This window comes from Equus przewalskii, chromosome 3 (genome assembly GCF_037783145.1).
Source record: "Equus przewalskii isolate Varuska chromosome 3, EquPr2, whole genome shotgun sequence".
Lineage (NCBI taxonomy): Eukaryota > Metazoa > Chordata > Mammalia > Perissodactyla > Equidae > Equus > Equus przewalskii.
In genome coordinates this window covers 36060267-36077162 of record NC_091833.1, presented here as the reverse complement: position 1 = coordinate 36077162, position 16896 = coordinate 36060267, and the positions used below count along the sequence as shown (strand labels likewise).

Sequence of the window (16896 nt, the reverse complement as noted above, 5' to 3'; positions counted from 1 at the left end):
AGCCCCCCTGCCCATCCCACACAGCAGTCACACCCAAGGTGACGGCCCAGAGGGAGCAGCCAATAGGGCCATGGAGCCAGTCCTGCCCCCTGGGAAGCGTGGGTGGAGGGGAGAGGGAGGAAGAAGCAGAGCAGCTCAGCAGGTCTGCAGGAAAGACCTCGTGGTCTGAAGTTCAGGTTGAGGCCATGCCTCTGAGTCACAGCAGTCAGACGGGAAACTCAGGCTCACAGGAGACGACAGACTTTGCCCCAACAGCTGAGTGGGGTAAGTCAGCATCTGGCCACCACCTCTGGATTTGGGGGTTTCCCCCCAGAGAGAATCACAGTCCCCCGTTGAAGCCCAGGTGCTAGATTGGGCTCTATGTATTTTATCATGTTTATTATTAAACATGGCACTGAGCTAACACGTTCACAAGCGCTCACTCATGCAAAGCACATACAACCTGGGGGGGGGGGTTCTGGTACCCATTTCACAGAGGAAGAAACAAGGCCCATGGGGGTGAGCGTGTTTGCCCCACACTGTCAGAGTTGGTAAGTGGTGGTGCCAGGTGAGGCCAGCATGGGGGACCCCAGAATCTGTATTCCGGTCACTCTAGAAGCTGCCCCCTGCGGCCCCCCAAGATGCCAGGCTGGATGACACACAAACCCACCCACTCCTCCCAGCTCCTTGAACTAAGCCCGCAGGTAGAAGTGTGTTGGGCTGTCAACTCAGCTGCCTTAAATTCTTTCTGGAATAATATGGGATATAAAAAACAAACCATGAAATTCTCTGCTAAGTGAACCTGCTAACTCTGCAAATGTTTTCAAAATGCCATCAAGAGCCAGGAAGATTGCCAAGATGAAGGGAGCGTGTGTGGGGCTGAGCCATTAAAGTAATGAACACAGTCCACTCTCAGCATCAGCAGAGTTGATAAAAAAGAGAGCAGCAAGCAGCACACTGTGGCTCATGTGGGGCGTTCAATAAATTTTGTGCTATGATTGGATGGAGGCAATGGAAGGGGGAGGAAATCAGACCCAGAACAAAGGCGCTTCCTGGAAGGGGCCAGGGCCCTGCCTCGTCCCCATGGGCAAGCAGGAGGGGCAGGGTGGCCCACCCTTCGTGCCCTTCACAGACAGCACAGGTGTGTGGAGTCCTTCAGTCAACGGGAAGCTTTCTGGTTGGAATAATTTTAATGCTTTTATCCCTGGCTTAAACAGTCCATATGTTAACAAAGTAAGCCTTCATGAATCTAATTGTATTCCAAGTTGCAAGGACTTGGGGAGTCTTTGGGGTTTGATGCGCAAGCCACCCCTCGGGGAGGTTCAGAGCGGACTGAGGCTGTGCCCGGCTCTCTGCACAGAGCTCTTTGCTACAAAACCGAGAAATGATTTGTTATGGCTTCAATCCACATAGCCACCTCCCAGAGGCTGGTTCCGTGACTCCCTCATTACAGATGAGGGAACTGAGGGTCGGGCAGATTGAAAAATTTACCCAAGACCACACAGCTAATAAATGTCAGAGCTGGGACCCCCATCAAGCACTGCCAGACCCCACAGTCACCTCCTCACCCTCCAGCCTGGAATAACCAGGTGTAACTGCATGTGGCCACCATGAGTTTGTCATCCATGTAGTCACATAGCATTGAGCAAACGACATTCTGCTTATTTGAAAAATTCTGTCGAGGGGCGAGCAGAGACCCAGATAGAAGCAAAGGGAGACAGTGGGCCTGACGGGCCTCACTGGGTCTGCTGATGCTGTGTTGAGCTGGGAGCCGGAACCAGGACACCTGGTTTCCACCGCGTCACCCCCACTAGGCGCTCCTCTCTCCCTGCAGGGAAGTACATCCTCACCAAGATGTACTGGAAAAGGAAAGCCACTCTGGTTTCTTTTGTATAAAGTAACAAAAGAGGAGAAATCAAGATGCTAGGGAGTCTGCTTTGAAATGACCCTGTGTTATGGTAGTAAAAGATGAAATATTTCATTTGGAGAAGAGAAGTCTGTGCAGACTGTGCAGCCTGGAGTGCCCCAAGCAGCTTCAAGAGGAGTGCTCCCACATGCCTAGCAGGCGGGTGGTGGGAGGAGGGTTACCTGGCAGCTTCAGTCCCCGGCTGCCCAGGGGGGTGGGGTAGGAATGAGGAACATCGTTCAGGCCAGATTCCTACCCACCTATGGGGATGACTCTGGGGGTCTTGCCTCTCTGACCTCATTTCTTCACTTGCACACAGACGACACCTACCAAGCCTCACTCATGCTCCCTAGGGCATGATGCCCTGCAAGGGTGCAGAGAGCACGGCCACCAGGTGACAATGAGGCAGTGGGACCCCAGGGCCCCTGGCCAGACTCAGTCCGACGGCATGCTGCCCAACTCTCTTTAGGCTTGGAGTCAGGACACGGAATGGCTGTGGAGGAGCCCAGGATTCCCCTCTTCAGTCCCTCAGAAGCAGACCTCCCACCTCTGGGGGGAGGCCAGCCACAGCATCAGCTCCCCCAGGCTGCACCCCTCCAGGGTTCTTCAATACTGACAATGAATGAAAACTACAAAGGGGAGAGTCCACCCTCCAGCCCAGAGGCCCCAGCCTTTCCATGACTCAGGCTTAGGGCCCTCAGGAGCACCTGTGTGGCCAGGTGGCAGGGGTGGGGGGGGCCGGCAGGCAGACTGAGGCCCCTGCAGGCTGTGGTGATGCCAGCCCCACTCAGTGCTGGTGGACAATGGCCACGACCCCAAGGAAGGCAACTTGAAACCTCTCTCAAAATTACACCCCCACTCACCTTTTGACTGAGCAGGTCCGCTTAGGTGAGCTCAGGTAGCTCGACACCCGCAAGACCACCCACCGTCACACCCTTCCTAATGTGACACATCGGGGACACATAATGTCCCCTCAAGACATGGAGACGTCCACACAAGGGGGCACAGATGGCACTAAAAAGAAGGTGTCCTTTTGCAATGAGATGATCTGAGCCCCCTATTCAGGGAAACAGCAGCGGGCAACCCCGTGTTTAGAATGGGCAACAGTCACCTGCCTGCCGGTGCACACACAAAACACACGCATGAGGCTTTCTACCACCGTGAGGAAGCTGGCAGGAGACTCTCCATCTGCACTCCCTTCCCACTTTCTGAGTTTGGAGCATGGGGTGTGCTATGGAGTCAAGAAATTAATGTGTATTTGGGGGGGGGGCGGGGCGTGAGAGAGAGAGCACGGCATCTACCCTGCTCACTCAGTTCAGGCAGGAGCTTGCGGTCTGGAGCAAACACAGACTTTGGAATCAGACAACTTGTGTGGCTTAGAGCAACTTACTGGCTTTTCCAATCTCCTCAGAGCCCTCTTATAAACAGGGAAATCACCTACCATACAGGTTATTGTGAAGATTAAACGAAAACACACACAGTGTCGGGCACCGAGTAAGTCATCAATAAAAAGTGGTTTCATCATCAAGAAACAAATTTAAAACTGAAGTAATGTCCTAGACCAAGCACTGGTCTCTAGAAACGAGCTGCTGAAAGCGCAGAGGCAAACCGAAGCCATGAGGGAAAAGGCCCGCTCAGAACCACGGAGGCGGAGTGTTTGCTTGGCAAACACAGGGCTCTCTGGGTCAAAGGCATCCGTGTGTTTGCCGCGTGCCCTTCTTCCCCCACCTCACTTCCGCCACTGCCCATGTCGACAGACTGTGGTAAGAGCCACCTGCTCCTCCATAAACTCACGCTGCACCCACAGGGTGTGGCGTCCTCCTCCCGCAGGCAAGGACCTGGGACCCCCACGCGTGGGATCGCTTCCAGTGGAGACCCAAGTCAGGTAGCACGTGTTGGCCAGAGAATGGCCACACACCCCCAGCAAGAAATCCTCAGCTGATCCTCTGCTTTTTCACAAATTTCTGTGGAGGGGAGGGTGAGCGCTCCTCTGCTCTTGCAGGACTTCCACACCCACCCCTGCCGGCGTTCTCGGGGACAGCCCCAGGGAGACCCCGCCGAGGGTCAGAAGTGGTGCATTACACGCTGAAATGTTCCTCCTTCCTCGGCTAATGACGGCTCACTTGGGCTTCCTGGGTGCTTTTCAGGGACTATGTCATTTAGTCCTTGCTGTTGCCCCACAACGCAGCCCAGAGAGGGTGACGAACTTACCCAAGGTCACCTGGCTGAGATCCAACCCCCAGCCAGCCTGGCTCTGAAGCTGATACCATACCACGACTTGTTCCCCTCACTGACCATTCAAGTTACCTGAAGATAGAATGAGTATGCTGGCGCTGGAGGTGTTCCAGCAAGAACTGGGGGCCCCTTCTGAGGGTGTGGCCCAAGGAATCCACGCACAGTAGACCAGGGGCCCCAGACTGAGTCCTGGGTGGGCAGCCTCGGCACCACTGGGGACTGGTCAGAAGTCCAGATTCACAGGCCCACCCCAGACCTGGGCAGAATCAGACACTACACGGTGGGACCCTGCGCCCCGTGGATCTGGCTTTAACTGAGGCTGACCCGGGGTCTGCTGAGCTGCAGAGGTGGAATCCAGGTGCGAGGAACAGCGTCCACTCCATTCGTGATTCTTCCCTCCATGGTCAGCAGAAGAAGGGCCACCTACCTGTCCTCGCGCCAATCCCCAGGACCTGCGGACAAGTATGTCACGTTGCAAGTAGAACTCGGGGTGGCAGAGGGAGCAAGGTTGCTAATCAGCTGGCCTTAAGGCAAAGAGATTATCCTGGATTTCTGACCTCCCCGACTGTAAGAGAACAAATTTGTGTTGTTTTAAGTAGTAGGTTTGTGCTGTTTGTTACCACAGCCAAAGGAAACTATTATACCTGCTTCCAACTGTCCCACCTTCTCTCACTCTCCAATCTCCAGGATAGGCTACAGGGCACATGCCCTTGAGTGGACACGGGTGTGCTTGACAGTGATGGAAGGGGATTTGAGGCAGAGCTGAAGGCAGTGGCAGGCATGTCCCCCACATGCACTGGACTCAGTGCAGGCTGATTTGCCGAATTACCAGGACGCCACTCCCAGGCAGCCTTCCTCCCTGACTGGGCCTCACCTGGAGGCCAAAACCCCTCTGAGGCATCTAACAGGATCAGAGTGGACCTCTCACATCTTCCTGCAGCCAATACTCACTGGCATAGTTGCCTAAATGGCCACATTCCCAGCCTGGAGCCACCAGTGTGCACACTGCTCCCTTTGTGGGAGCCACTCAAATACCTCTGGCCCCCACGGCTCAGCCACTGGTGCCAAACTGAAAAGCACAGTGGATGCGGTCACAGGGAACAGACAACGCCATCTTCATGAAGACCTGGGGGTGGGGAGGAAGTTGGCAGAGAGGCTGGGGCTGGAACCCTGTGAGCCACAGGGACCTCTTCTTAAGAATCCAAGCCCCTCCGAACACAGGGTGTGTGAGTGTGAAGGGGCGGGTGGGTCGGGGGCAGGTGACCAGACACAGGCTTAGCCTCCCCGGGGGTCATCTGTGATGGCCAACCCCAGGCACAGGCAGTTTCACAGACATCTCCAAAGAGAACACAGTTCGTCAAGGGACTGCCTTCCTGTGAGGTAATCCTTGCTCAGAGGCGAGACTGAACGGGGAATGCAAACACACCCAGCCCGCAGTCACACAGACAGTCGCCCTTCCCAGCACCCACCCTGGCCAGGCCCTCGCCACGCCCGCCTGCCCCGCGCAGCACCCCCAGCCCTCACTCCCCGTTTCCGGGATGGGAGTACTCGGATGTCCTCTGGGATGCAGAACATTTTACATCATCAGGAAAGACGCGTGGGAGCAGGCGCCCAGGCCCTCGGCCAGGTGCACAGTGCAGCGCCCCACCCTCTCCAGGGCCTGCGACCTGTGACCCTGGTCTGGGCCCATTCCCACAGCCCTGCAGGTGCTGCATCCTGAGTGGGATCAAGATGGGCTGCACATAGGAGCCGGATGAGGACACCTTCATTGCCATCCCAGCAGCCAGTGCTTCCCCGTGCCAGCATGTCCCATGGCTTCACAGACACTAACACAGCCCCTGAGGTAGCTGCTCCTGTCCCTCCCATTTCAGAGAACAAAACCGAGGCCCCCAGAAGCGAAAGCACCTTCCCAAGGCCAGGCAGACAGTGGGGAGCAGGGCTTGAGCCGGCTGAGTCCACCCCCAGCCCTGCCCCCACTGCATCCCCAGGGGGCTGGACGGTTACTTGACCCCTGTGACCCTCAGTTTTCTCTCTGGACAACTGGGATCGTCACAATGCCTCTCTCATCAGAGGCGTGAACAAGAGCAGGCCGACGCCAAGCAGCTTCTCTCCCGCGAGCACCCTGCAGACGTTACCTGCTGTCACCCCGATGGGAAGGCAGAGTGTGCGCCTGTCCCTGGTGGCCCAGCTTCATGTCCACACCACGTCCTGAGAGGGTAACCCTCACAGAGCACTGAGGACCCTTGCGTGACGGCCAGGTGGGTGACACCGGCAGCTTTGGTGGGGAGTCAAGAAGCACAAGAAGCCGAGAAGCCACGTGGGAAGGACCTGCCAGGAGATCCCGGGGGCGGGAAATAACCTCCCCTCTGGCAGCAGGATTCATCTTTCCAACCAGCTCTCACTTCTCCCCAACGTGACAGGGACACCACAGCTGGACACGGCCACTCCACCCTCACCCACACATTCATCCTGTGGAGAAACATTTAGAAAAATAAAGGCAAGCTAGAGGGACAGTCCCCAGTCTCAGGAGACTCAGGAGGGGACTTGTCACCGACCCAGTGAGTCTAGCTAGAGTGCCTAGAACCCAGAGGACACAGAGGTTTCTGGAACATCTGTGCTCTAGTGACATTCTTCTGTGGCCCTGAATCCTACTTCAGCCCTGGGAGGGGACACATTGGGCCAGGAGACAAAGGAGTGTATGCAGTGGGGACAGACGGCTCCAGTGACATGCACAGTAACAGTAGCAGAGAAACAAGAATGCTGGTGGTGGCGGCGGCACCTGTGTGTGTGTGTGTGTGTGTGTGTGTGTGTGTGTTCTGTCTGTCTGTCTGTCTGTCTGTCTGTGTCTGTGCACATGTGTGCGCCGTGGGCCCAGCATGAATGTGGGCTCCGTACTGATGTTCCCTCACCAGTCCTCACTCCTCCCCCGGGCACGTGCCATACTCACCCCAGTTTACAGAGGAGGATAAGGGGCACAGGTAGGACACTGCTCTGTTCCTCTAGCTGCTGGGCTGGTGGTAAAGAGGTGGAAGAAAAATTCTCGGCCCCATGGAGCTCATGACATCACAAGGGACATCACAATCCAACACGGGACAGACTATTCACCGTTTCTGTGTTTGGAACTCAGGCCTGCAAAATGAGGCATGCTGGGAAGGCCATGCATCCAGGAGCAGTGGGCTGCAACAGGGAGCCACCCATGGGAGCCTTCCCCTGGAGACAGGTGCCAGTGCTCTGGGTGCGTGGAGGGGCAGCTGGCCTCAGAACTGCAGGCACAGAGGGAAGAGCAGGAGGGGGGCTGGAGGGGCAGGTGCGACCTGGTGGACAGGTCATGGGAGGCACCCAGGTGTGAAGAGTGGGGCCTGTGGAAAGTTTTAGCATCAAAACTGACAAGAAAAAAAATCAGAGAAGTAGAGCAGTCTGTAAATTAGCCCAAGCAGCATGGAGAAGGGGGAGGCGAAGGGAGACACAGGGACAGGCTCGCTCCCAGCTCACATGATGACGGCACACGCTCCCACCCACACTCAGCCTTCTGCCCGAGGGGGTCTTCCTGCCGGACAGCCAGGTGCCTGCAGGAGAGGCTGCTTCACCAGCAGTAGGCAGAAAGGGCGAAGCTCTCTCCAGTGAGGTGACAGCCAGGGCTGCTTTGGGGAGCAGACATTCTCCTGGGGTGAACCGCCCTGGAGGTCATTCAAGGGTCACCTGGTCCCTGACCACACCGCATTTAAGGAATTAGTTTGCCTCAGCACACACGGCACACAGTGACGGCGTTTCTTGGTGCAATTAAAAAAAAAAGGAATCCTTTTCCCATCAGGAGGTTTTAAGAATGGCCTCAAAAATAACTCCACGTTAACAGATTTTCCATTTTCCCACTTTAAGTAAAACGAGGGGCTTCAAGCAGTTTTGAAGAAGTCTTCAGACTAAGATCAGGAAGTTTATTCTAGTCAGTTTTCCCCAATTAGCTGGAAGAGGGGGAGAAGTACTCCCACCAGGATGCTAAGATAATATTATTCATCCCCCAAGTATGGTTCAGTTTTGTTGATTTCTTTAAGGTCACTTTAAACATTTACTTAACACCTGGATTTACCAGAACTCTGTAGGGGAGGACGAGGCCCGAGGGCTTGTGTGAACATTTTCCTGGTTGAGATTTGCAAGCATCTCTCAGTGAATTCGCTAGTCACTCAGGTCCTAGAGAAACGTGGGGTCAGCCACCTACGGAGATGGCTGGTCCAAAGGCTCAGCTGATTCACGAAAGCTCAACAAGAACAGAAAAGAAAGTTCAGGATAATGTATTTTTCTTCATCTTTAAAGAGGCAGGAAGTCATAAACCTCATCCACCTTTACAAGACACGTTTATGAATAGAAACCAAAGATCATATAGAATGGAAAACGAAATTGGGCTCCTTGATGTCACGGGCTGCCACCTCCCCGTAAAGATCAAGGTAGAGTGGCCACCCATGAGCTGTGCACCAGCCTGGCTTTCCATGGACCTGTGAGTGCGGAGGCAGCAGGAAGTGCTGCTGGGTCTGCAATGAGCAGGAAGAAGGGGCCATAAACCCTGGGGGCTGGCGAGGTGGACAGAACCAGATGACACTGCTCCCGAGGACAACCCTCTTGATACATTTTGGAGAGTACCAATAAGAAACACAGCCTGACTCCCCCACAGTTAGAGAGACACAGGGACCCCTCAGTTCTAACCAGCTGCTTATGACTGGTGGCAAACTACTTCTCACCCTCAGCCTCAGTTTCCCCTTTAAAACCAGAGAGTCAGACCAGGTAGGCCCCTATAGTTCTGTCCCGCTCTGTGGTGCCAGGAGCCAGACCCTGGGTCATATTGTTTGTCTCTAAGGATGGGGAGGAGTGCAGGGATGGGCTTTTAAGGAGGAAAATAAAGCTTCGGGAGAAAAGCTCTCTGTGAACATGCAGATTCCAGGGCCCCACAGGTGCGATGAGGCCATCATGCACAGTGCTCCCAGCCCAGCCTCTGGAGACAGTGAACACGGGCATTAAGAGCATGAGTGCTAGGCCAGCCCCACTGGCCCAGTGGTTAAGTTCGGCGCACTCTGATTCAGCAGCCCAAGTTCGGTTCCCAGGCACAGACCTACACCACTCATCTGGCCATGCTGTGGTGGCGGCTCACATACAAAAAGAGGAAGACTGGCAGTGGACGTTAGCTCAGGGCAAATCTTCCTCAGCAAAAAAAAAAAAAAAAAAAAAAGGAAAGAAAGAAAGGAATAAAAAAGAGCATGAATGCTGATTCCAAATCCTGCCACTTTCTGTGTGGCTTTGGGCAAGACTTTACCCTAACGTAAAATGGGAATAACACCGTTCACATGCCAACTGTTACTGTGTTAAACCTGTCAAATATATTGGTACTTTTTGTGCAAAATACAGTCACTCACAAGTGTTGTATGGCAGAGGTGTAGCAGGCGGTGGCAACAGGGCACAGGAACGAGAAGGAACTAGCAGAGAAATGCAGCGACGGTCCCTGGGCAGGGCTCAGCAGACTGGTCCTGGTACCAAGGCTGCTGTCACTTCTGTCTAGCTTTGCCGGGGCCTCCCCCGTCCTCTGGGAAGGCTGCCCCGAGGGTCTCTGCAAACCCCCAGCTCCCAGGGCTGGAGTCCAGCCCTCCTCCAGCACACACAGTAGCCTCCCCACAGGACACCAGCTTCTGGGCTAATATCAGCAGAGCTCCATACCACAACTCTGGTTCTCCAGGGAAGAAATAACACTTTTTTAAAGAAAGAGTCTAAAAATCATGTAAACTCACCATTCTGAATAGACTTCAGATACCTTTCAAGCTTAATTGTTGGTTCTTGTTGATGATTAAGAGCAGAAAAACCAAGCAAGTTGTCTCCAAATTTTAAACGTTCTTCCTGCTCTCTATTAAACCCAGGAAATTGGTGGCAATCCAGCCGGGATTCCGAGTGAGGCACAGCCCCGGCCTCCTCTCCCTCATACTCAGGAAAAAGAGCCCAACCAGGACTCTGCCTAAGGCACAGGTCTGCAGTTACCACGCAACAAGGATTCCACGCCCTGAACCACTGGGTGGAAAAGTCTGAGGGCTGCAGACCCACAAAGCAGACGGAACTAGCTCCAGGTGGGGCTAGGAGAATTGGGGACAGGAAAGGCAGAATCTGGTCTCTCCACTGAAGGTACTGCTCAGCCATCAAGCCAAAGTCCCTCTCCTCTGAGGCAAGAGAGCAGCTGGCCCTGATGTTAGAAATGGGTTCCTGACGGGTGGTGCTGGGGGGGAGGGGGCGGGGTCCAGGACAGGGAGAGGGGAGGATGGGGAGGAGCGGCACTCCTAGGTCCAGCAGAGGCAGGGAGGGAGAGGAGGGGGGAGGGACGGAGGTCTGGGTCCAGCAGAGAGGTGGGGGGGCCAGTGTCCCAATCCAGAAAAGGTAGAACGCGGATAAGGGCCTTCCGGTCTCACGGAGAGAGAAGGCTGAGGAGAGGGTGCGGGAGGGGGCGCCGGGTCCATAGAGAGAGGGTGCAGAAGGAGGGTGCAGAGGAGGGGACGCCGGGTCCAGCAGAGGGAGAGTGAGGGAGGGCAACCGGTCCAGTAGAAGGAAGGTGCGGAGGGGGGATCGCCGGGTCCAGCAGAGAGAGGGTGCGGGGTTGGGGGGGAGCTCCGGGTCCAGCCGGAGGGAAGGTGCGGAGGGGGGAGACTCCTAACTAGCAGAGGAAGGGCATAGGGGAGGGCAGAGCGGGGTCGCAGCCCCTTTCCCGGGACGGAGGGGCTTGGCCCAGCCCCCCGCGCTCCCCACCACGCCGCCCCAAGCGCCCGGCCACACCCCCGCCCCAGCCTCACCCGCGGCGCCGGACTCCCGCCGCGCGCCCACCGAGCCGTCCCTGCGCAGGAGGATGTCCGCCGTGTCCCGGATGCGCCGTCGGCCGCCCGGCGCGCCCCGCAGCCCGCGGCAGCCCTGGAAGCACACGGCCCACGCCTGCTCCTCGTTGATGGGCTGCTCGTAGGCCTTCAGCACCTCCTCCAGGGACAGCTCCCACGGCTCCGGCCGCCCCGCGCCCCCCGCTCGCTCCGCCGCGGCCGCCGCGCCGCTGGAGCCGCCGGGCCGGGCCATGGCCGCCCATCATCGCCGCCGGCGCGCCCGGCCCATCTCCATAACAGCGCGCCGGGGCGGCCGACGCACCCGCCGAGCGCGGGGGGCGGGTCCCGCGCCGCGGCCGCTGCTTTGTCATCGTCGGGCGGCCCCGCCCCGCGTGAGACCGCAGGTGAGGGCGGGGCCCGCGTGGGAGGGGCTGGGGGCGGAGCCGGGCTGGGGAGGGGAGGGAGGGCAGGGCTGACCAGAGCCGGGCGGGACGGGGGCGGGACGGGGGCGGGGCGCAGAGCTAGGCTGGGTAGTGGGACACAATCGGGAGGAGAGGGGAGAGAAAGGGTGGGAGGGCTTGGGGGCACGCTGAGCTGGGCTCGGGGCGGGGGAGGTGGGGAGGGCTGGATGGAAGGGTGAGAGGGTGGGGGGCCACAGAGCCTGGCGGAGGGGGCGCAGAGCCGGCCCGGGCAGGGGGGCAGAACCTGGCGGAGGGGGCGCAGAGCTGGGGGGAGCAGGGCGCTCCGAGGGAGGTGTGCAGAGAGACGCGGTTTCCCAGCCCCGGCGCTCCGGGCAAACCCAGACGGCGGGCGCCCACGCCGGGCTCCCACACGCGTACTTAGGCCGCTTCCAGCACAAGACACGCTGCAGTGACTGCGGGGCCTCGGGCACGTTTGACACTGGAATGCGAGAGGGAGCCAGGAGGCCTGTGAATCATTCCCCCCACACGGACACACACACACACACACACACACACACACCGGATGATGCCCACAGTGGTCTCTGTGGAAGGCGAGCTGGCAAGGTGACCTCAAGAGATTACTATAGGGTGATGGCAGCAAGGGAGACCCTACGGTATGAAGCACTTAATAAATGACCCTTTCTAGTGGAGCCATATGCCTGCGTTAAATGCTTCTGTGTCTCCATGAAGAATGCACAGAGGCGCAGCTCGCTCCTCCACAGCGCCGCGGCACCCAGGCAGCGTTATTCAGGCTGATCCGGAGACTTCTTGAGCCACAGTTGTACCAGGTCAGAACAACAGGGCCAAAATGCAGTCGGAAAATAACCACCAATAAAGCAATGGGTCCCAACCCTGGGTCCCCTGGGGAGCAAAGTGCAGATGCCTCGAGATTTCTCCACGGCTGGAGAGTCTGTGTCAGGACTGCGGTGAAACTCGGGACTCTAAAGTTCCCCAGTGATTCTGAACACCTGGGTATAGAAACCACAGCAGTTTCACCTCATTTAAAGGAGACTTGGGGAGGAGTGTAGGCTGTCACCTGGAACCCTGCTGTCAGATGATCCCATCTGGATTTTTAATCTTCAAACAAAAAGGAGTGTGATAAATACAAATTGTGCCCAAAGTTTTCATATTCAATAGCCGGGCAACTTTGAATTCTCCAAGCTTATGCAGGCAGAAATAACGACAGCAGGGGCACTTTGTAGAAAGAAAATTGGACACGGGGGTGTGGGGAGATATGCTATCTCCTGAATAAATTGTGCAAAGAACCTGGGACTCAGGTTAATCTTCCTGTCTAATCTTTACCCCCTTGAGGTTATCAGAGAGGTAAGTGGAAATGTCAAGGTCTGCCTTACAACAGCAACAGCAAGAAACCTTCAGTGAGGACTCTTAGTATGTAGGAGCAATAACGTCTACACGGTGGCTTAAGGAAAGTCCCTGACTCACACACAATGCCCAGTGTATGTGATCTGGAGCACTGTCTTACCCCCATGCCGCGGAGAGGTGGTTCCCCAGGGGCCCACACAAGGGGTGGTTTCTGCTTTCAGATTCCATGAGAATAAAGGCTTCCATTGCCAACACCTCTGGCCGAGAAGGTCTCACCACCAACTCATCAGAAACTCGGGTCATTATCCTCACGTTAGGCGGAGTCACCCGTCCCCTCCTGGGTGTTGGGAGCATCCTCAGCAGTGAGTGGACAGAGCAGAAAGTGGCATGACCCTAATTGGAAGCTGGTTGGGTTGCAGCAAGAAGTACCTTCCCTTTTCTTCAAAGGGCCTCAAACTTCCCTTAACTGTTCACATGGTTTTAGCATCTCATTGGATGAGCACTGTCCTGGGTGAGGACCTGGTGATGCCTCACACCTGGCTGACCCAGTGGCCCTTGAGGTCACCTGTGTAAGGGTACAAACCCATTTATGAGCCAGCATTGATCATCATTTTTTCAGGGATCCCTGCACACTTTCCAGGACATCAGCCAGCAAGATTTAGAACACTGGGGTGTTACTAAAAAATTTTGAAAGTTAGGTTTTACTTAGTTATCTCTTGGTCTCAGAGACTTTGCCCCCCTGGACCAAAATGCAGAGGCAGAAGCATTGGTCAGCTTTCTAGATGCTCCTAGAAACTGTTTCCCCACACAGCGAGACCTGCAAATGGATCTAAGGTTAGCAGCAAGCCCCACATTGCCTAAGGGTGGTGGTGGCAGCGAGAGGGGTTTCAGCCTTCCAGCCTGGGAGCCCTAGAGCGGCTTCTAAGCCAATAATGAGAACTGAAACATGAACCCACTAGAAGAGAAAACTGGCCAGCTTGGCCCATGGCTCCAGCAACTGGACAGCTAGGGTCTGATCTGGTTGGTGGGAGCTCTGGGTACAGTGACAAGCTCCACCTACTGGTCACCAGTCAGAGTCGAGAGAATCATTTGCTGCCTGTGCGGGAGCACCAAGCACTGCCCATACTTTTGATTAGAAAGTCTAGCCAATATATTAAATCAGATCAAGGCTTTCCCATAAGGACTCATGTGGGTAAACTGGCAGTCGCTTGGGCTACACGCACCAACGGAAGAGCAGATACTGGCTTTTTACGCACGCGCAGAGCAAGCACCTCCTGGTCAAGATGGGAATTGGGGTCTGTCCCTGTTGAAATGGCACTAGGGTGAAAACATTCAGCTATTTGTCCACAGAGTATGCAACACACAGCATCAGAATCAAAAGTGTTAGTTCTTCCATAACTTAAACTTGCCACTTGGATTTTAGAAATAAAGCAGTGTATTTCCAACTGTTAGAAAAGAGACTCAGGGCCGGCCCAGTGGCACAGCGGGTAAGTGCGCACATTCTGCTTCAGCGGCCCGGGGTTCTCCCGTTTGGATCCTGGGTGTGGACATGGCACCGCTTGGCAAGCCATGCTGTGGTAGGCATCCCACGTATAAAGTAGAGGAAGATGGGCATGGATGTGAGCTCAGGGCCAGTCTTCCTCAGCAAAAAGAGGACTGGTAGCAGATGTTAGCTTAGGGCTAATCTTCCTTAAAAAAAAAAAAAGAGAGAGAGAGAGCTGAGACTCAAGGCAGAAATTGATCGAGTCAGTCTAACTCAGTTTGGAAAGCTTTGGATCAAGGTTATTTGTACAATTATGGGATCACCTGCAGCCTACTCCTAAAAACATGTTCTTTAAACTTCATTTCCAGTAAATTGGGAAGTCCCAGGGAAGGGACATCATCAGCCACTGTGGGTGGTGTTTGGGGACAGAATAGAAATGTTTAGTGCAATGACTAATCCATCAGGGCTTGGAATTGAAGAATCACTTCTATCAAGTTATCCCAGTAGCAAAGATGTTTCCAAAATATTCAGCTATGGTGTAGGCTGCTCACATGTATTCGCTGAGCACTGGGAGTGATGTCTTATGCCTGGGGAAGACCAGTGAAACCCCAGCCAGGTCCCTCCCTCCCCTCCCCGGTTCTTAGGGGGAGACAGGCAGAAGGAAACACAGTTGCTACAGGTGGGTGAGGGATACAGGTGCTTGATATGGTTCAGGAGCCCACCTGTAGGTTGTTTTCTCCCAAGCTCCGTGTCCGATGCTTTGAGGAAACTACAGATCATGTCCACACCACAGCAATACAATCAGAGGGGTGGGTGGCTCGTAACTGCAGTTGGCTAGATTATCAAGTTTTAGGGATTATACCTCTGAGCATCTTTGCAGACACAGAAGCTAGAGGATCCTAATTTTAGGCTCCTGGAGGCCAAAGGGAGACGTTGTGGCTGGACCCCCGGCGCACTGTGGATTACAGTTAGATGATCCCAGGAGAGAACATGCAGGGCTCCAGGGTCCAAGGTGGCATCGAGAAAACACTCTGAGTGTTTTGGGATAAGGTCAGAGTGAGTCAGGCACATGGGAAATTGGGTTTAAGACAATTTAAGGTCCAAGGCCGGCGACTCCCCTAGACACGGGCCGAGCCGCCTCACCTGTGGTGAGTTGGGTAAAGAGGTTCCGGCAACTCACGCTTTCGTTATTCCACTCCAGACTGAAAACAGGTCGGCTCCTCCCAACGGATCTGTGCACACCGAGTGCAGTGAGCGGCCAGGCCCCCTGCTGCCACGACACAGAGGCCCCTGAATGCCCTCTTTGTCATGCTCCTTGAAGCCAGGCAGAGCTCAGGGTTCCGGGAGGAAAAGCGGAAACTTGAGAGGCCATGGTTTTGTGCTTTAGATTTATTTTGGGATAATGATAAAGGCCATGAATCTCCAGGGATGCCAGATAGAGCCAGGCTGTTCTTGATCTCTGAAAGGGAGCCCAGGACGGCTCCGAGGGCGGCGCCCTGGGACTGGGTGTTGCTGTGAGATTTCTAGGCTGGTGATAGAGGAGACGTGGAGAGAGGAGGGACAGAGATCCAGAGTCCAGGACGGGACATCGAGGTCCCAGAGCTAAGCCAGGATGATGAAGGAAAACCCAGAAGGTGATGGAAAGGGGAGGGGACAGCATCCTGTGTGGACAGGACGAGGAGAGAGCCGCTGGAGGCCAGTGCTCACCCTGGAGCTCCAGACCAGACGCCGAGAAGACGCTGTGTGTGCTCCCCACTGGAGACGTTGGAGGCCGTTCGCAAAGTCTGAAGTTACTTATATTTTGAACAGGTGATGTAGGGTGGCTAAAAACGAGTCAAACACTTCCCAAATGTCTTATTCAGACCGTGGCTGCTGTATGAACCCCCTGGTGGTACCACAGCTTTCTCACAGCCTGAAGTGAAGGAAGCTTTACCCACAGCTGACATCCCATCTCAGTCGATGGGCTGGCCTCAAAGGCCTGAACTTTGTAAGATTATGGAAATAATGGCTGATTTGATGTTGTTTGATGTTCAAAGGAAGAAAAGATATAAACTGAGACATCTTCCCCCCGACACTGGCCCCAGAGACAGTCACTGTGCCTGGTTTTGCTTATCCCTCCGAGGTGTTGTGTGCCTGTAGCAGACACATCCCCTCTTTACACGGAGGGCAACACATCATACACCCTGTCCATGCTCTGCTTTTTCACTCATCGGTGTGTAAGGAGCTTCTGCTTTCTTCTGTGCAGCTTCATATCCTACTGGGGGCATGTAGGTCATTCCCAGTCTCGAGTAAATAACGCTGTACGTTGCTAAGCTCCTGAGCATGGGATCCTGTTGGCTTAACCGCTGCTGTCGCAAGTGCCTCGACTGCAGGAGCACAGTGGATACTTGTCCTCTTATGTGTGTTTAGTGTAAATTCTCAGACATGGACTTGCAGGGTCAGAGGATGTAGGAACTTGTTATTTTAATAAGTATTCTCAAATCTCCCTCCACAGAGGCCATACCCACTCCTGCTTCCACTAGTAATGTTTGAGGGTCTCGACGTCCCCAAGCCCCAGTCCCAGAATGTGATCAAACTTTTGGATCTTTGACGGGTGAAAAATGGCTTAATTTTCATTTCTCTTATCAGAATGAAGTTGAACAACAGATTCTGTTTAAAAATTACTTAAATCAACAAGTA

General features: G+C 55.0%; 1 protein-coding gene across 5 annotated transcripts in view; it reads right to left on the bottom strand.

The window, feature by feature from the left end:
- SPIRE2 (spire type actin nucleation factor 2) overlaps positions 1-11295 on the bottom strand; it is a 31943-nt gene extending 20648 nt beyond the window's left edge. For 3 of the 5 annotated variants that reach the window (XR_011538588.1, XM_070614088.1, XM_070614091.1), the window contains exon 1: positions 9889-10919. Coding sequence is in view for 4 of the 5 variants with exons in the window: in XM_070614088.1 (XP_070470189.1) it covers positions 9889-10288 (400 nt within the window). In the remaining variant the exon portion in view is untranslated. The other 2 variants (XM_070614089.1, XM_070614092.1) reach the window with 2 other exon arrangements.
- Positions 11296-16896: the final 5601 nt, after the last annotated feature.